General features: G+C 40.5%; 1 protein-coding gene across 1 annotated transcript in view; it reads left to right on the forward strand.

Annotated features, from left to right (window-relative positions):
* PIWIL2 (piwi like RNA-mediated gene silencing 2) overlaps window positions 1-19722 on the forward strand; it is a 66011-nt gene extending 46289 nt beyond the window's left edge. The window contains exons 15-23 of the mRNA XM_043981068.1: window positions 3364-3477; window positions 4107-4295; window positions 9554-9655; window positions 10337-10453; window positions 10778-10866; window positions 12381-12486; window positions 17026-17279; window positions 17853-17960; window positions 18682-19722. Coding sequence (XP_043837003.1) covers window positions 3364-3477; window positions 4107-4295; window positions 9554-9655; window positions 10337-10453; window positions 10778-10866; window positions 12381-12486; window positions 17026-17279; window positions 17853-17960; window positions 18682-18838 — 1236 coding nt within the window. The 3' untranslated portion in view covers window positions 18839-19722. The remainder of the gene's footprint in view (window positions 1-3363; window positions 3478-4106; window positions 4296-9553; window positions 9656-10336; window positions 10454-10777; window positions 10867-12380; window positions 12487-17025; window positions 17280-17852; window positions 17961-18681) is intronic.
* The last annotated feature ends 391 nt before the right edge of the window (window positions 19723-20113 follow it).

Raw genomic sequence — 20113 nt, forward strand, 5'->3', positions numbered from 1 at the left:
AGTGCTCTTGCCCTCAGAATCTCTGCACTGGAAGAGCCCATAGTGACCAGTTAGTTCTACTGCTCACTGGCTGTGGCAGTTTGTGCCACTCTGGGGCAGCTCTAGTGGTTAGAATGTCTTGCTCTAGATTAAGCCTAAGCATACTTTTGTAACTTCTCTCTAGTGATCAAAGTTCTGCCTTCTGAAACTCAGCAGAGCAAGTCTTTGCCATGAAAACCTTTCATATACTGGAAGATAGCTACAATGCCTCCCTCCACCAAAACAAACTCAACAGCCTGTTTCTCCAAATTAAAAATCTGTTCTTTCTTCAGCTGATCTTCAGGTCACACTATCTTTAGTGCCTTTGCCATCTTAGAAACACTTGAATTTATCAATGTCTTTCCTAAGAAATGACCCCCAATGTTCATGGAAGTGGGTCAGATTCTAGATGAGGTCTGACTAGGGCAGAGTGCAGTAGGATCCACCACCTCCCCATGCTGAACCATGTCTCAAGATAGCACTTGCTTTGGCTGTCATATCACACTGTTGACTAGTAATAAGCTTCCAGTCTGCTACGACTGAGAGTTTTTTGCCTGTGAGTTAGTGTCTAGTCATACTTTGCCCAGCTTCTATTATGCTTTCAACAGACCAAGAACTCCAGCAGATAGGCACATAGCTGAAGGTTCTGGATCGATACAAGATCATGCTAAGTTTGTAATCTCTTCCTGAACTTATCTAATTCATGCTCATGTCCAGGTTATACATAGTCTACCTCTATGACAAGATCACTTCTGTTTCTCCTGCCCTGTGGTGGTACAGCAAAAAGAACACTGGCTTTGGAGTCCAAAGGGCTGAGTTCAAATCCTCAGTCATTTATTATATATCTCTCAAGCTCAGCACATCTGAAATAATTCATTATCTTTCCCCCAAAAATTCTCCTCTTTTCTAAACCACCCTATTATTGTTAAGGATACTGCCATCCTTTCAGTCACCCAAGCTTACAGCCTAGGCATCAACCTCAATTTCTCATTCATATTCACTCCACCTAACCAATCTCTCGCTAACACTTGATGTTTCTACCTTCACAGCGTCTCTCATATAGGTCCCTTCTCTCTACAATTCCTTATCAACTCATACCTCGACAATTATAGCACCACACTGGCTGGTCTCCCTGCCTCAAGCCTGTTCCCACTCCAGTCCATTCTTCACTTAGCCACCAAAGTGATTCTGCTAAAGCACAGGCCCTACTCAATAAATTCCAGTGGCTTCCTTTACCTTGAGGATCAAATATAAAATCCTCCCGCTTTTCAAACCTGTCACTCGCTAGCTCCCTTTATCTTTTCCAGTTTTGTACACTTTATTCCCCTCACAGTAACTCTATGATTCAGATATACCACCTTTTTGCCATTCCTTGAACCCAGCACCTCCTCTCTTAACTCCAGGCTCTTTCCATGCATGGGATGTTCTCCCTCCTCACCTCCACTTCCTGGCTTCTCTGACTTCCTTCAAGTCCCAGCTTAACTCCCAGCTTCTGCAAGAAGCTTTTCCTGGTTCCCTCCACCACTAGTACCTTCCTTTGGTGATTCCTTTCCATTTACACCGTGTGCATTTTGGTCGTATATAGTTGTAGCATGTTGTCTCCCCTATTAGAACGGGAGCTTCTTGAGTGCAGGGACTATTTTTGTCTTTGTGTCTCCAGTGTTTAGCACAATGGCTGGCCTGTAGTAGACATTTGTTAAATGTGTGTTGATTGATTTAATCTCTCTGGCCCCCAGTTTTTTCACTGGTAAAATGAGAGCTTGGACTAGATGGCACTTCCAGCTTTAAATCTGTAATCCAGTGGAATCCGTTCAGATGATTCAGTGTTATTCACAGTGCATCCTTCCTTGAGTTGCTAGATTTTCATATATATCTTCTTACTGTACAGTGCTACTTCCCTCCCCCTTTTATCTATTTTCATTAAGATCTATACTTCCAGAGCCATATTCTAATCATGAGTCATATTCCAACAGGGCTCCGTGATACCTATGAGGTCAAATTTTCCCCCTTGCCTTAGGATCTGTAGTCCACCTTGTTTATTACCCATATTTCTTGCATTCGTAAAAGATACTTGATTCTTGGGAATGGTCTCCTGAGAATTACTGGTTCCTTTTTCTGCTCATCTTCTTTCTGTGTTCTATTTACTACTCTCTATTGTATCAGGTTTGGTAGATTTGTGTGTAGTATTCGGCCTCTTGCTCAGTTTTTAGTTTAAAGCCATCTTTATCTAACTCATAAAAGTTTAGGCAAATTTATTTTTATGGACCTTGTTGGGTGTATTCCATTCTAGTCCAAGAGCCCTTCATTCTTGTATTTCTGTATCCTTTTTTAAAAATTCTTGGCTTTTACCTATTCCTTTGAGCTTTTATGTCTTATAATTTTAGATATTTTTATTCTAGTAGAGTGACCTTTGTTTAGCATTAGTCTTTAACTTCATAAAATACTGTCTTATGAGGCATAGTCTTTTTCTCTTTTGCTTTTTCTTTCCTTTTCAAATTTATTCTTTGAAAGATTTATTCATCTTTTTACCCTGAAGAAACCCTTTGGAATCCAGTTGCTATCTCCATATAAAGTACCAGTGGGTTCTAATTAAAAAAGGTTTCTTTTCCTTTGGGTGGTTATAATACATAGTATGTGGTACTTTCTTGTATTATCACATAACTTGGAAATAAAGTGTTCCTTGGATCTGAGGGAGAAAGGTTATTAACTGAGTGGGGATCAGATAAAATTTCATAAAAGAAGTATCACGTATGTGAGATAGGCTACAAATAATGGGTGGCAATTCATCAGGTAAAGACGGGAAAGGGGGGACATTCAAAGCATAGAAGACACTGTGCACAAAGGCATGGGGGTTGGAAGGCGGTGTGTATGGATGGCAGAGAACAGTCCATTTTGTCTGGAGTGTAGAATGCATGGTGGGGGCAATGTGGAATGAGGCTAAGAAGGTAGGGTGGCCCAGCTTGAGGGGCCTTGAATACCAGGCAAAGGCATTTGAACTTCACTTAGGGTGCTTTAGGGAGTCCCAGAAGCTTTTGAACAGAGAAGTGGCATTAAGAAAGATTATTCTGGCAGTAGTAAGGATGTCTCTTGGGGGCATTGTTAGAAGTGAGGGGGGATTCCCTGGAAATCTCACCTCCATTTGGAAAGTGAGCAGCATTAACACATTCCTTAAAAACTTCCTTATTTCTCCCCACTTGGTGACTGTGTTTATTCTAAAATTGCCAGTCTCAAAACCCATAATGGGATCAGTACCCTGCATCTGACCTGCCCACATCTCTTTTGGGTAATGTCAGACATACAGATAAGTGATTTAGGGTCATTTGTTCCTTACCCTTATTAATTTAGATTTCAGGGCGTGTTCTACCAATGGAAAGAATAAACTTGCGAAACAGTTCATTCCTCACATCTCAGGAATTAAACTGGACTAAAGAAGTAACCCGAGAAGCTTCCATCTTAACAGTAAGTAATTTGTTGAACTGACAAAGAGAATATTAGCATCGCTGAGGCTCGAAGCCAGAAGATGGCAGGGCCATTTCTGTAAAGAGCCTGCCAGCCAGATGTTAAGTTGTGGATTCTGAATTCCCATCCCAAAGGAGTTGCCTCCTGTGCTCACTCCCTGGCTGAGAAGGCAGAAGAAGCAGTGAATGAGAGTCATCATGGTGGTTTAGTGTTGGTTTGGATGAAGGACAATGAGTGAGTCGTATTGATGGCCAACAGGGGAGTCCATTGCCCTCTCTTACATGTCTTTCTTCCAAGGATATAAAAAAGGATCCACTAGAATCCAGAGTTAGCCACCATATTAAAAATGCAGTTTGTGGGAGAAGATAGCAGGGAAAATATGTTCAATGCTTCATTGGCTACCTGGTCTTAATACCTCTGTCTCTGACAGAGGACAGCAATTCTGTGGTGGAAATTAGGAAAGGCAGGACCTGAGAACAGGGAGCAAGGAACGTCTACTCAGTGGACAAATCAAAGAGCTGAAAAGGACCTCCAGACAGTCAACTTTGAACATTTAAGAGTATTTTCTGGTGTCTGTGTACCTGCTTTGCAGACCTAAGCTATAATTAAACATTTGTGGCTGTCCCCAGGTTCCTATGCATTTCTGGGCACTGTTTTACCCAAAGAGAGCTATTGACCAAGCCCGAGAGTTGGTTGGTATGTTGGAGAAGATAGCTGGTCCCATTGGTATGCAAATGAGCCCACCTGCCTGGATTGAACTAAAGGATGACCGCATAGAGACCTACATTAGAACCATTAAATCCATGTTGGGAGTTGAGGTAAATAAGTTGGACTTCTAACCCCTTTAAAATTGCATTTGTGCTAGTCACCTATTCTATAGTTTACTTGCTTTTATTAGCCTTCAGTTAGTAATATGTAAAAATGTCTTGCTCATGACTGCTTGAAATATCATATACATGCAAATACAGTTGACCTTTTTTGCCTTTTTTATTCCCTAACCCTACTTGCAGTCTTTCTTCCTTATAGACCTTAGCTTCAGGTGTTATGATTTAGCATGTGAGAGAGTGCCTGATTTGGTTTCCATTCATTATCTGAGGGATCAGTGTGCTAAGAACTGTGGTGAGAGAAAGATGAAATGACTGATGAAACAAAGGTTTGATCTTCTGAACATATGTATGCCCGGCGTGTGTGTCAATTGTCTAACAAATAGGGACCAAGCCCTTTCTTCAGCTTAAGGCTGGACCCTGAATATGGCCAGGGAGCACAGACTTATTAATTAAAAGGAAATAATATAACATCCAGTGATTTGATTTCTGATGGGATAAAAGATTAGGGACTTTCCAAGTTGGGAGGGGGAGAGAACAGGTACAATTCCCTGAATTCAGAAAGGGAGGTGTCCCAGTCCTCCCAAGTGTCTTTAAACAATCAAAGGAACATGGCAACAGTAACTGATTGATCAGTATGGGACCAGTTTTCAGATAAGACGTATGGGTTACTTGAGGTGTACAACTGTGAGAAAACTCTGCGTCAGGCTTTGCTGGGTTTCTGGTGAGCATAACCTAGGTCCCTGGTTAAGGGTCTCTAAGCAGCAAGGAGAGATGGTCCAGTTTCCCAGCCATGCAGAGCTAGGTTCAAACAATACAATATAAGGTTTTATTCTACCTAGTTCCCACAATTGAATGCATTTTTTCTCATCAGACAGAATTTGGACTAGATCCATAATTGAGTAGAAAGGGAACTGAGCTAACTCCAGAATTGAGTCACAAGATGGAGTCAGTGTGGTTCACTCAGTTCCCCCAATTAACCACTTGCTGTCCTAATCCCCCCCAGTTCCCTCAGAACAGAGCTATTTTGGTGCCAGGAGCCATCTTACAATGTTCGTTGTTCAGCTGTTACAGCCTACCCTGGTTCAGGATTTATATTGTGCCAGTCTAGACTGACCCTTCAAACAAGTACCATGATTAGCTAGCAGTAAAGAACTTTTGTAGTTAAGCATGTCATGGCACACACAGTTTTTTGACTGGTTATAAACAGTTGGTGAACCAGCGCAAGGAAAAAAGGAGCAAGTTTTTTGTGATTTTTTTTTTTGGCGGGGCAGTGAGGGTTAAGTGATTTGCCAGGGTCACACAGCTAGTAAGTGTCAAGTGTCTAAGGCTGGATTTGAACTTGGGTCCTCCTGAATTCAGGGCTGGTGTTTTATCCACTATGCCACCTAGCTGCTCCTAGGAGCAAGTTCTGAGAAGTCTGATGAAGTCAGTGATAAAAGTGCATTATCTTGATGCAAAGGCAGTGTGGCAGAAGCATGGAGGTATGAAAACAGTATTTTTCATTCTAGCCTCCTTCTGAGATCAGGTAATAGACTCAGAATACAGATTGAGACACCCTTTTTTGAACATGGCCAATGAAAGAATTTGTTTTGATTGACTGGATATTTTTGTAACATGGGTTCTGTTTTTCCCAGTGGGAGTGGGTAGAAGATGGGAGGAGGAGAAGGCATGTCTTCATGAAAAGAAAATAGAATTTAATTTACAAAAGAATAGTGTTTCTTTGGATGGCAAAAATAGTCCATTTTGGCTGAAGTGTAGAGTACACAGGGGCAATGTGGGATGAGGCTGGTGACTTAGCTTGGCACCAGGTTGAGGCACATTGAATAGCAAGCAAAGGAGTTTGAACTTTACTCAGGAAGCTCTAGGGATTCATGGAAGCTTTTGAACGGAAAGGTGGCCTGAAGAGATTTGTGCTTTAGGAAGATTGCTCTGGAAATTGGAAGGATGGATTGCAGGGTGAAAACAGTGAAGCCAGGAAAACTTGCTAAGAAGCTGTTGAAGTAATGGAGATGAGTAACAAGGAGAGCTTCTGCTGTGGTACGGGCACCTGAAGTGAGCAGATGAAGGATGAGGCAGTTCACAGAGGCAGAAAGAGTATTGGCAGCTGGTTGTGCATGAGCAATGGAGAAGAAACAACCAAGTTTCTGATAGTCTGGATTCAGGTGGCTGCCCTATAGGCAGTGCACAACCAGTGTCCAGAGCTCAAGGTGAAGGTCACAACAAATGGAACAGAAGGTAAGAGGAGATGACCATGGAGCAAACCTGCATTTGAGGTCGAACAGTTATGGGAGACATGATCAGCAGTGTGGGCGGTCTGTGATCTAGGAGCCACCCTTTGCAGATCAGGAAGAACCTGAAGTCTGGAGGCCAGGTTTGAGTCCTGGTTCTTCCCTGAACAGCTCTGTGACAGTATGTGAATCAGAATGGGAAGTTGGAGACCTGGTTACAGGCAAGTGAGGAGGCAGAAAGGAATTGTCAGGGTAAAAATTGTTTCAAGAAATTTAGCAGTGAAGGGGTTGAGGGAGATGAACAGTAAGTGGAAGGGATAGGTATGTGAAGGGAAGGCTTTTTTTAGGATTAGGAAAACCCAAGAATCATAGTAGGCAGATGAGCCAGTGAAGAGAGGAAGATTGAAGATGTATATAAGAGAAGGAACGTTACTAGAATTAGGCTTTGGAATCAGGGATCTAGTTAGAATAATTAACCTTAATGCAAAATAGTACTATTATCTATTCTGCCATGAGAGATGCTAAGATGGTGTGATGGATGGAGGAACACTGAGGGGGCCCACATCACATGGCCTCCGTCTTCTTAGTGCCATAGGAGATTATAAAGGGAATAGTTTGTTACAATAGCTTAAGTGCCTATTCTGTGAAGAGCATTGTGCTAAGTAAGCCCTAAGAATTTTGTTAGAGTATTCTTGGCAATATCAGAATTGAATCCTTAGTGTGGTACTCCTGGTCTGTCATCTATAATATCCATTTTATTTTCACTGTTTGGAGAAGGAACATTCAGTAATACCTATGCCAGCTGAAGAACAACTTTACCCAGCAAAAACTTATTTAACTTACTTCACATTGGCCCTGTTGGTCTTTCTGCCATCCCTTAGGGCAAGCAGATTCTAATTCTACTTTATTCTCTCTACATAATTAGGGGAGCATTTGGATATAGCATGGGGATAATAATTCCCTAAGAAATAACTTCCCTCCATTACCTCTGTTAGTAGTAGTTATTTGTTAAGGAATCATTTTATTTTTTGTACATGTAGATACCTTACTCTATAGTTTTAAACATTAATATGTAAGGGATTCTTTTTTTTAACATATTACTACATTAGTCATGTTGTGAAAGAAGAAATAGAACAAAAGGGAAAAACCACACAAAAAAATTTTAATAGTGAAAATAGTATGCTTCAATCTGCATTCAGACTACATCAGTTCTTTTTCTGGATGTGGAGAATTACCTTGAATCATTGTGTTGCTAAGAAGAACTAAGTCAATCATAGTTGATTTTCACACATTGTTGCTGTTAACTGTATACAGTGTTCTCCTGGTTCTGCTCACTCCACTCAGCATCAGTTCATGCAATTCTTTCCAGGTTATTCTGAAATCTGCCTGCTCATCATTTCTTATAGCACAATAGCATTCCATTACATTCATATACCACAGCTTGTTCAGCCATTTCCAAATCATAGGCATTCCAAACTGTAGAGGATTCTGATAGAAAAACTATTCCCTTTCTTAACAAAATTAAGGATGAGAGGGTACTTGTGGAGTTTCTCTTGAAATCTGGAATTTGGAAAGAGGCACTTTTTATGAATTGTAGGAATAGCTATTGAAGCCACTCTGGGAAGTGTATTCTGCTGGCATGTGGAGCTAAAACACACATATGTACCTGTTTGAATTAAGTCTTCCTGAAAATCTCTACTAGCTGTTTTCCTAGTCCTTCTTCACCCTTTCTTCCTTCAGTAGGGCCCTTAGGATCATGTATATAAGAGGCCATACCAAATTTCTTTACAGGCTACATTGTGATTTGCATGCTCTAGATCAGAGATTGAAAGATCCCAGCTAAAAATGGTTTTTATATTTTTATTTTTTTGTTTTTGTTTTTGTTTTTTTTTTTTTAGTGAGGCGATTGGGGTTAAGTGACTTGCCCAGGGTCATACAGCTAGTGAGTGTTAAGTGTCTGAGGCCGGACTTGAACTCAGGTACTCCTGACTCTAGGGCTGGTGTTCTATCCACTGAGCCATCTAGCTGCCCCGGTTTTTATATTTTTAAATAAAGTTTTGTTGTATTTTAAAATGTAAATAACATTTCTTACCTTGCAGTCATATAAGCACACACTGCTCCAGATTCCTAGCCCCCATTTGAGGAAGGTGATAAAAGATATTTCATATTACTCCTTGAAGACCCAAAATGACCATTCAGACATTTCAAGTCTGATTAATAGGCCAGGACGCCCTCAAAGATCTACTCTCAGGGGAAGCTAGGTGGCGCAGTGCATAAAGCACTGGCCTTGGATTCAGGAGGACCCGAGTTCAAGTCCAGCCTCAGATACTTGACACTTAACTAGCTGTGTGACCCTAGGCAAGTCACTTAATCCTCATTGCCCTAACAAAAAAAATTAAATAAATAAAAAGATCTACTCAGCATTACCAGCTCAAGATAATTTATCCTTAGAGACTAAGTCCGTTCTACTAGAATTCTCATTTTAATTTTTTTTTTTTTTTTGGTGAGGCAATTGGGGTTGAATGAATTGCCCAGGGTCACACAGCTAGTAAATGTTAAGTGTCTGAGATCAGATTTGAACTCAGGTCCTCCTGACTCCAGGGCCAGTGCTCTATCCACTGTACCACCTAGCTGCCCCATCTCATTTTAATTCTTGACAGGTGTTGCTGAGATCTCAATGCCTTCAGCACCTCTCTGTGTCACTCACTACAACTGTGACAATGGCCTCCTAAGTAGGACCTTTGAAATGTTTGTTGACCAGTCTGGATTTCCAGAGACACTTGTCTGCACAGGCAAAAAACAAATTATATATATATATATATATATATATATATATATATATATATATATATATATGATTAGTCCATATTTAAGAAACTCAGAACCTGAGATACTCAATTTCTTGCTCACTGTTAAGTGTTCTTTTGTGTTGCAGAGCAGTGAATGCCCCAAATAAAGGTCCCAAGAAAGGCCCTAGCCTTTCCATGCAGAATTCTGATGTGTCTGTTTTGTCTTCCAAAGGGGAAGGTTCAGATGGTGGTTTGCATCATCACAGGCACACGAGACGACCTCTATGGGGCCATCAAGAAGTTGTGCTGTGTGCAGTCTCCAGTGCCCTCACAAGTGAGTTGGAATTATGTGGGAGGAATAAGAAGCCTAGCCCAAGGTTCCTCTGAGATGTTGAGGAGAGGGAGAAAGTATTTTGTAGAGTACAGTCAGGACTTCAATTGTGTACTGGTTCTGGTGACTGTTCCCCTGATGAGTAGCATACATCCCTTCATGAATGCTCCATTTTACTGCCCAAATTTAATGGGTCATTTTACCTCTCAAGAAGACAAGCCTCTGGGGCAGCTAGGTGGCTCAGTGGATAAAGCACCGGCCTTGGATTCAGGAGTACCTGAGTTCAAATCTGGCCTCAGACACTTGACATTTACTAGCTGTGTGACCCTGGGCAAGTCACTTAACTCTCACTGCCCTGCAAAAAAAGAAGAAGAAGAAGAAGACAAGTCTCTTATTGGCTTTATTGGGCTGATTCTTGAGAATGTGGACTTTGCTTTGAAAGAGAAAAATAATTTTTTCCCTCTCAGCTTTGCTCCAGAGTATTTTCTCATTTTGCACAAAATCCTTTTGAAAGTTTATTTCCCTTAAAAACCCAAAATTAAGGTTGTTGATAAAATAATGGCATCTAATAACTATAATTTCTTGAATAAAAGTAAAAATCATTTAATTTTGTATTGATTTCTGATGAGTATAAAATGATGGTGTTTTTGTTTTTGATTTTTTAAAAATTTCTTTTGGTTCTAGGTCATCAATGCCCGAACTGTTGCACAGCCTACCAAGCTCTGGAGTGTGGCTCAAAAAATTTTACTACAGATTAACTGTAAATTAGGTGGAGAACTTTGGGGTGTAGACATTCCATTGGTGAGTGGAACTTAGATACCCAGTTCCTGAAGAAAAATGAGATTCTTGTAGCCATTCATGCTAATCTTCCTCAGAGTCCAAAATAGTTGTTTTCATAGTGTTGAGGTATCTTTTTAGCTTCCTTACTTCTACTGCCTGTCATTAGCATTGGCCATTGTCCTGAGTGACCTTCTTTGTAAAGGAAGTAAAAGTAAGGTAGGTAATAATTTATCCCCTTCTTGCTTTCAAAGTAACTCCCTATATGACAGATGCAAGGTGGGATGTTTTGGGGATCAAATAATAAATGAAGGGAAAAAGTGCTAGGCTGTGCTCTTTCTCTCCAAGAAACAACTGATGGTTATTGGGATGGATGTGTACCATGACCCCAGCAGAGGGATGCGCTCTGTGGTTGGATTTGTGGCAAGCATCAATCTGTAAGTACTCCTTATAATCAGTTCCTCATTAACATTTCACCTTATTTTGGTTATTTTTTTTTGTACTCTGTGTGTGGGGGGGCAATTGGGGTTAAGTGACTTGCCCAGGGTCACACAGCCAATGTTAAGTATCTGAGGTCAGATTTGAACTCAGGTCCTCCTGACTCCAGGGCCGGTGCTCTATTCACTGCGCCACTTAGCTGCCCCTCACCTTATTTTGGTTATATGTTAGATGGGCAGCTGTTACCTGGGTACAATGATGTCCCTGGTACTCTGCTTCTGTAAGGGGCTAAGACCAACACATGTGAAAAACTTATTGCAAGAAGATGTCAGACATTGTATAATTAATGGGGAGTACTATAACTCAGGAAAGGAAGCAATCTTTCTGGGCTGTAATATTCAGTAACAGAGGAAGTAGTCTGTGAAATGGGCCCTGCAGAGTGAGTAAGGACATTCCAGGCTAGGGGAATAGTCTGAACCAGAGATAAAGATAGGGAAATTAGCAAGATGCAATTCAGAAATAGTGAAGAAGCAGCATTATATGGTCAAAGGAGTTTTAGATTGTAGTCTGAGGACTTGGGTTCGAAACTAACTCTGTTACCTCTATCGGCATTGGGCAAATCATTTACCCACTCTGGATGGACATGTCAAGTGAGAGGGTGGGACTAGTTGACCTAAAAAGGTCCTTCTAGCTCTAAACCTATGGCCCCATGAGATGTTCATGATTTGAGTGGATCATTTGTTTTGTGAGAGAATAGATGAAAGGTAGGTAGGTAGGTAGAGGCAGATTTTATAGGACCTTGAAACAAGCCTGTCAGGGAAGTTTAAAGTTGAGGTGCTAAGCAGTAGGTTGCAATGTTAGACTTTTAAATAGAGGAATTATATTCTGGGAGCAATATTTAGGGAAGCCCAGTATAGGAAGTAAAAGTCAGGTAGGTAATAATTTCTTCCCTTCTTGCTTTAAAAGTAATTCCTGGGGGGCAGCTAGGTGGCGCAGTGGATAGAGCACTGGCCCTGGATTCAGGAGGACCTGAGTTCAAATCTAGTTCAAATCTGACCTCAAACACTTGACACTTACTAGCTGTGTGAACCTGGGCAAGTTACTTAACCCTCATTGCCCCAAATATACCAAAGTATACCAAAGGATGGAACAGAATCTAGGGGTGTGTGGGGAGCAGCAGGGAGGCCAGTTTGGCTGGACCGTGAAGTGTGTGTGGGCTGAAAAAGTAGGGGAGCACTAGGCTGTGAAGAGCTGGAAATGCTAAAGTTTATATTGTTTGGCTATGAAGGTGATAGGGAGTATTACATCTTCACTGCCTCACACTGCACAGAGTAGGAGATTAATCAATAGTGGCTGAATTAAAGTGAATCTCTCAAAGTGGATGGCACAGTCTTTGGGAATAAGAACCATAGTTCCTGGTACAGGATAAATATGACCAAACTTTCCCTTTAATATCTGAGATTCAAACTTCTTCTATTGATGTATTTTCTCTTCTTGATCTTTCCTTTACCAGCTCCCTCACCAAATGGTATTCCCGAGTGGTGTTCCAGATGCCTCATCAAGAGATTGTGGACAGCCTAAAGCTGTGCCTTGTGGGCTCCTTAAAGAAATACTACGAGGTGAGGAAAGCCACACTTTTGTAGTCTCAGGATCTCTTCCTACTTGACCTCTGTAAATGAACAGGAAATGTGATTTAGTAGAAAGAAACCCAAATCATGTTTATTGGACTTCTTAAGCAGGTTCAAAGGTCAACAGTCCTAAGTTCGACAGCTGAACAAGAAGGTTCCAACCTGTGCTGGTGCATATCAGAGCAAGGGGCCTAAGGTTTCAGTTTGACAGTGTTGCTTTCCATGTTTTCGACCTTATGCCCCTACACCACTGCTTTTATCAGAGACTTAATTTAAATAATCAGTACCACACATGAATTTACCTGACTCTTACGACTAGGTCATTGCCAGCTGAATCCTCTCATCTTTTCATAAGACAAATATAAATTAATTCCCCCACCCCCACCCCAACCCAGATATCCAACGTATACAGAGCCATGAGAATCAGCACGTAACTGCCATTAAGCTGATACTGGGCTGGAGAAGTGGCCATGGAATGTTCTCAGCCTGTCTTGGAGGTGTCCAAAGGAAGCCTTGATCTCCATGGGCTGAGCTTCTTAAGAATGGATTTAGCCTTTGTGTAAGCTATCAAAATGGTTATTGTTTGTTTATATGTAGAAGTTTTCTACTGCAACTCTTTACAAACAGATTTTAATAGCATAAGTTAGTGATCTATAAATAGTGTACTATCAGGGGGCAGCTAAGTGGCACAGTGGATAGAGCATCGGCCCTGGATTCAGGAGAACCTGAGTTCAAATTCGACCTCAGACACTTCACACTTACTAGCTGTGTGACCCTGGGCAAGTCACTTAACCCTCATTGCCCTGCAAAAAAAAAAATTTTTTTTAATTAAAATAGTGTACTATCTTCCTATAAAGCATAATATCATTTTATAGCTGAAAAGGACCTCATTTTACAGACAAAGAAAGTGGTAAATGAAGTGTTTCATGTCATACTGAGGCAGAGAGAGATAAAAACAGAACCCAGGGCTCCTGAATGTAGGTCCAATGCACTTTCTGTTCCATCCTGTAATCTCTGTGTAGCTGCAGGGACAAGTCTTCCTCAGTGTTTCTTGGGCGTGCTTTCTTCTTCTGTTCCCACAGCCACAGCCTATTCCAGGTCCTAACCACCTCTTTAATTACTGCCTAGGAGAGCAGCTGAGTCCAAGCATGTACTAAATTCAGAATGAACCTCCTATTTAGCTGAGCCTCAAAGCAAAGTCAAACTCTAGCTTAGCAATGGTGGTTTTTCAGTATGGAACCAAGGAATCAAACTAAAACTTGGGGGAGAAAAATCCCATTTTCCCATCCTATTAAAGAAATGGGAAATATATTTCTAAAATTGCTTAGCTAACATAAACCTAGATTATAAAAATATTTTCTGAACTCAATGATTCATCCCATTTGCTGAATCCACCTGCCTCCAACCTTTTGGCCTCCATTCTGTGCTGTACATGGCAGGAAGGATCATGTTCCTTAAATAGATGTTGATGCCTCCACTAAAGTTTGGCTCCATTACCTTAGGATATGATTTATTTAAGGTCTGATAAAATTGGAAAATCCTTGAGTATGAGCCTGGGCTAACCTATATACCTGTTATCTGATGGGGGCCAGAGGAGAGAGCTATCCCCTGCAGTTTGGCCACAGAGTGATGAATTTTTTGTGTTGGACCACTCGTGAAGATCATCTACTAAGGCAAAGAGGGGTTATGATCTGTGTTAGAGGGAGAACCCATGCTGATCCTTAAAGTATTGAAGTATGTCTATTTTTATCGTAGTATGTAAAGCAAAAAGGGACTTTAAAAATCACCAAGCCCATGGGGGGCAGCTAGGTGGTGCAGTGGATGGACCTGAGTTCAAATCTAGCCTTAAACACTTGACATTTACTAGCTGTGTGACCCTGGGCAAGTCACTTAACCCTCATTGTCCCACAAAAAAAAACAAACCCACAAACAAAAATCACCAAGCCCATTGCCTTCCTTTCACAGTTGAAAGAAACGAGCCTGGAAAGGTCATGACTTGCCAGTCATCACATAGGTCATAAACAGCAAAGTTAGGTTCTCTCATTTCAAATCTCATGCCCTTCCCACTTGCTGTACTGCTCCTCACAATCACTGAAGGGCGCCCAAATAAAATTAAGGCTCACAATCTTCTAGTTAGTTATACTTTTGTAATCTTAAATGTTGAGTATCTGGGGAAGTAGAGGGTTGAGTTATTAGTCTGGCTGGAGCAGTGGATTTTCCAGGGTATTCCCTGTTTCGGGGGGGGGGCATTCTTTCACTCACACTCTCACACACATTTCCCTGGTCTTCTGATTTACAGAATATCATCCTCATAGGCATAGGAGTTGATGAAGAATTCTTCACTGGGGTTTGCCAGAATCAATATCTTATTACCTTATAGTTGTAACTTATATTTAAGTAGAGCAGTATTCAGTAATATATTAGTTGTACTTAAATTTATTTTTTTCATATCAGTCTTTCCATCTTAGATGAGCAGTTCTTTGAAGTTAGGGACCGTGTCCTCTATTTCCTTTGTAACTAAAATTTCTGTGAGGCAGACATTGCACATTATGTCCAGTAAAGGCTGCTAACTAACAAAAGAGATACCTTAATAGGAAGCAAGAGAAGATCACTCAATGGTCTATTTCTTAATTTCACCAGAGAAAGTTGTAACTTCTTTGTGCCTCTCTTTCCCTATCTCTAGCATAAGGAGAATAACAAGATCATAGGCTCAGAGCTGAATGGGACCTTGAGATCCAGGTTACATCTCTTATTTTACATATATACAAACTCTGATACCCAGAAAAGTCAGATGATTTGCTCCCAGTTACACAGATAGTAAGTGACAGAGTCAGGATTTGAACCCCAGGTCTTTGGATTTCAAAACGAATGCTCTTTCCATCATACCCCTGTCTCAGTATGTGCAAATGAATTATGTAATTATAAATGAAGTATATTGAGTTTCTCAGGGAAAAGATATTATAAACATATATAAAAATATGAAATATAATCTAGATAGTTATATTGCAACAGGATTCATTGCAAGGTTCCTTTGATTTTAAGCATGTACATACTTTCAGTTTAGGAAATAAAGTTGAGAAATTATGAAGTTTTATCTGTGTGGGCTAAATGTACCTCGCTAGTGAACTTTGAATTCAGTAGCACTGAACAAGAACACAAAATATTTTTCCAATGAATTATGAGCTAAACTATTGATTTTCAAACCCACACATTTACAACAAAAACCCTAGTGAGCTAGCTCATACAGAAAAAGAACTTAAAATATTTTATTAAATTATTAAACTTAAGAACCTCAAAACATTGAACAAAGTGGACAGTTGTTTCATTTCATCTTTTCCCCAAGTTAGGCTCCGGTGTGTTATGTGGTTACACTTTAAAAAAGATGGGGCAGCGGGGCAGCTAGGTGGCGCAGTGGATAGAGCCCCGGCCCTGGAGTCAGGAGTACCTGAGTTCAAATCCGGCCTCAGACACTTAACACTTATTAGCTGTGTGACTCTGGGCAAGTCACTTAACCCCAATTGCCTCACTAAAAAAAAAAAAAAAGATGGGGCAGCTAGGTGGCGCAATAGATAAAGCACCAGCCCTGGCTTCAGGAAGACCTGAGTTCAAATCTGGCCTCAGACACTTGACACTTACTAGCTGAGTGACCCTGGGCAAGTCACTTAACCCCAATTGCCCCGCAAAAAAACAAACAAACAAAAAACAAAAGATGAAATACCCATAATATCTCAGGGTGACTATTCTGCATGAGAATGTTTTATTTAGCTTGACTTCATCACCTTTTGAGTCCCCATCTTTGGGTATGCTCTACCACATAATAATCTGAGGGAAATGGCTGTTAGGGAAGTCAACCCTTCCTAAGCCATTCTTTCCTAGTTGTAATTTACTTGGTCTGCCTGTGCCAAAGAAGAGTTTGGTTTTCTTCTATATGTGGATTAAGAATCTACTAGCTGTGTGACCTTGGACAAGTACTTAACCTCTCTTTGCCTCAGTTTCCTCATCTGTAAAATGGGGATAATAGCAGCACCTGTCTCCCAGGGTTATTGTGAGGAACAAATGAGATAATGCTTGTATTATCTCTTAGCACCGTGCCACTGTAGCACCCAGTGGATGCTATATAAATGTTAGCAAATATTGTTGTTGTTGTTAGGAAGGTATAGTGTAAACACCAAGTTGAAAGGCAGATGAGCTGGGACCATCGTTTTACTGACCAGCCTTTCAACTTTTCTTCCCAGCTCTAAATCTGTGATCCTGTGAACTGTTTGACTGAAGTTTGCTTATCTTTGTGTACTGTTTGATGGCTCCTTTTTATATTACTGACCTCTCATCCTGTGGAAGTCTAGAAGTGAACAAGTTTGGTTTTTTTTTTCAGCAAAGCTGACCAGGTTTGAACCTGTCTGTCAAATATATATGATGTTATATGCCCAAGAAAAGCAACTTTGACTCTCATGCCAATGAATACTGTGTCCAGTGAATTCCTTAGTCTCAGAGATAATTAAGGAACTTGTATTACTTGGGGTTTCACTTCAGGTAAATCATTGCCTGCCAGAGAAAATTGTGGTGTATAGAGATGGAGTATCAGATGGTCAGCTAAAGACGGTCACCAGCTATGAGATCCCCCAGTTACAGAAGTGCTTTGAAGCTTTTGAAAACTACCAACCCAAGATGGTGGTGTTTGTGGTCCAGAAGAAAATTAGTACTAACCTGTACTCAGCTGCTACAGAGAATTTTGTGACTCCTTCCCCAGGTACTGTAGTGGACCACACCATCACAAGCAGAGAGTGGTGAGTAGGCTGCCTTTTAGCTCAACTTTAGGGAAGTATGAGAAATCAGCTTTTGAAGGACTTGTAATTTTGGTAAATTCTTTTTTACTAGATTCAGGATGGAAGGGTTGTTCTTAGAAGATGTGTGTATATAAAATACCTTTTCTTCTTTGCCTCCTGCCTATGGTGCTTGCGGGAATAAACTAGCAAAGATAAAGAGGTTCCCCTAACAGACCTCCCTCTGTGATGGAGATGGAGATGATGCAAATATCTACCAGCTCTCTAGGAAATAGCCCTGGATTAGGGTCCTCTTTTTTCTTTATCTACAAAATGGGGTGGTTGAACTAGATTTCCAAAATCCCTTCCAGCTCCAAAAATGATTTAATAAGATAACCTAAAAAAGAACTGTCCAAAAATAGAATAGTACTGCCCCAAGATTTAGTGAGCTCTTCATTTTTAGATGTCTTCAAGCTTCTCGGGAAATGTTGTATTGAGAATATTCCTGCTTAGGTATTGAATAACTGTTCCAGCTCTTGAGATTTTGTGATTCTGTAATACGATCCATGTCACAAGTTTGATCATTTTTCTTGCCAGGGTGGATTTCTACCTACTTGCTCATCATGTACGGCAGGGCTGTGGCATTCCTACACATTATGTATGTGTTCTCAACACTGCAAACCTGAGCCCCGACCATATGCAGAGGTGAGCCCTTTCCTCCTGTGGGGTAGTGGTTCTCAAAATGCGGGCTTGAGGATCAGAAACCCTTTCGTGGGGTCCATGAAGTCAAAACTATTATAGTAATAATACTAAGACATTTTAATTTCTAATCCTATAAATACTGGCAAATATAACAAAAGCTGATTGGGGGTTCTCAGTAATTTTTAAGACTGTAAAGAGATCCTGGAACCCCAAAATTTAAGAACTGTGGCTTTAGAAGTAAGTCCAGCTAATTAAGATAGATCCAACCACAGGAACAATTGCCAGTTCAGTTTCTTGAAATCTTTAACTAGTATTTTCTAAGGAGTTAAAATTATAGTTTAAATTTGGACACTACAGACATATTTAATTTTCTCAGCATAATTATAATCTTTTATGAAATCATTACATTTTGCTGGCAGAATTTACTTGTTTTCAGTAGAAAATTTCCTTGATTTGGTGAACAGGACAGCCAGGCTACAGGTAAGTTAATTTGTCCAAGGCATTTGATTAAGTTAATGGTAATACCAGAAACATCTTCGCTGTAGGGATACAATTAGGAAGGCTTCCAAGAACTTTGTAGCACATCTCAGGTTCTCAGTTTGCTAAGAATAACTTAGGGAATGTGATGGTGTGTGATAATTGGCATGCCCAAGTGGACAAATAGATGGGTTTTTTTTTTAACACAAAGTAGTTTTGAGTACTTTGTTCTGTTCTTGGCCTCCAGGTTGACATTCAAACTTTGCCACATGTACTGGAATTGGCCAGGCACCATCAGAGTCCCAGCTCCTTGCAAGTATGCCCACAAGCTAGCTTTCCTGTCTGGACAAGTCTTACATCATGAACCAGCCATCCAGTTGTGTGAGAAGCTCTTCTTCCTTTAACTCAAAGAGGCAGCAAGCAAGTTGAGGAAAGGGAAAATGGGTTTTCTGGATTTGTATAGAAACCTCAGCTATGACTTCTCCAGGACCAACAGAGACAAAAGGTGGCATTTTTGAGTTACATTTTTCCCTTCCTCAACCCAGTAATTTTTATTTTCTTTTTTCAACCTGCTACCACCAAGAAAACTGTATTCATTGCAGCCCTATGTGACTTGAAAATGATCATTCCCCATGTGGGAAGGAGATATAGAACATTGCCATTTTTGGAGGTCTGGGAAAAGTGGAAAAACAAAAACCAAAAAACCTTTTAAGATCCTCCAAGCCAGAAAGAACTGTAGGTAAGAATCTGTAGCAGCTTGTTCTCCAAACCCTGTTATCCTTTTTGGTGCCATCAGTGAGAAAATATGTGGTCATTGCAACTACCTTAATGAAACATTTGGACAACTGGGAAAGGATAGATAGAGAGCTGTTTCTTTAAAACAGGCATTGCCCCTGCTGGCCTGGTGCTTAGCCTTTCCCTGGAAATGGGCTCAATTCAATAAGCATTCCTCATGACACTTCTGCCATAAAAGCCCATTTTTAAAAATAAATTTTTATTGATATCTTTTGTTTTTACATCACCTAAATTTCTCCACAGTTGCTCTTGTTCCTCCCTCCTCACAGAGGGAGCCAGCCCTGTAACAAATGATTAAAAAGATAAAGCAGTTCAGCAAAGCTAACCAGATAATCTTGAAGAAAATCTGAACTTCACCTCCAGTCCTCCAGCTCTAAAAAAAATTGAATTGAGGGAGATATGTTAAAAGCCTATTTTATTTTTTAGAAAATGATTTTCACATTAGTCATGTTGTGAAAGGAGAATCAGAACAAAAGGGAAAAAAACACAGGAAAGAAAAAACAGAACAAAAATGTGAAAACAGTATGCTTCGATCTACCTCCAGACGCCATGGTTCTTTTTCTGGGTGTGGAGATTTTTTTCCATCATGAGTAAAAGTCTATTTTCAACCTTCACTTTAGATCTCTCTGGTGCTCTGAAGATTTCAAGTGGACCATTTCTGTGTTTTGTGTGCCTTCTAGTTCCATTGGTTGAGCCTTAGCATTAGAGCCGCCAACCCAGGGATTTAAAACCTATTTTGAATTTGCCTTCCAACCCCAAATACTTCTGTCTTGTTTTGGTTATTAACATTTTAAATCCATTTCTTAAAGAAAAAGTTCTTGAACCTAGAAGGGAGACATTTGGCATATGGGATACCTTCTTTAGGGACTTTCAAATATAATTCA

This window comes from Dromiciops gliroides, chromosome 2 (genome assembly GCF_019393635.1).
Source record: "Dromiciops gliroides isolate mDroGli1 chromosome 2, mDroGli1.pri, whole genome shotgun sequence".
NCBI lineage: Eukaryota > Metazoa > Chordata > Mammalia > Microbiotheria > Microbiotheriidae > Dromiciops > Dromiciops gliroides.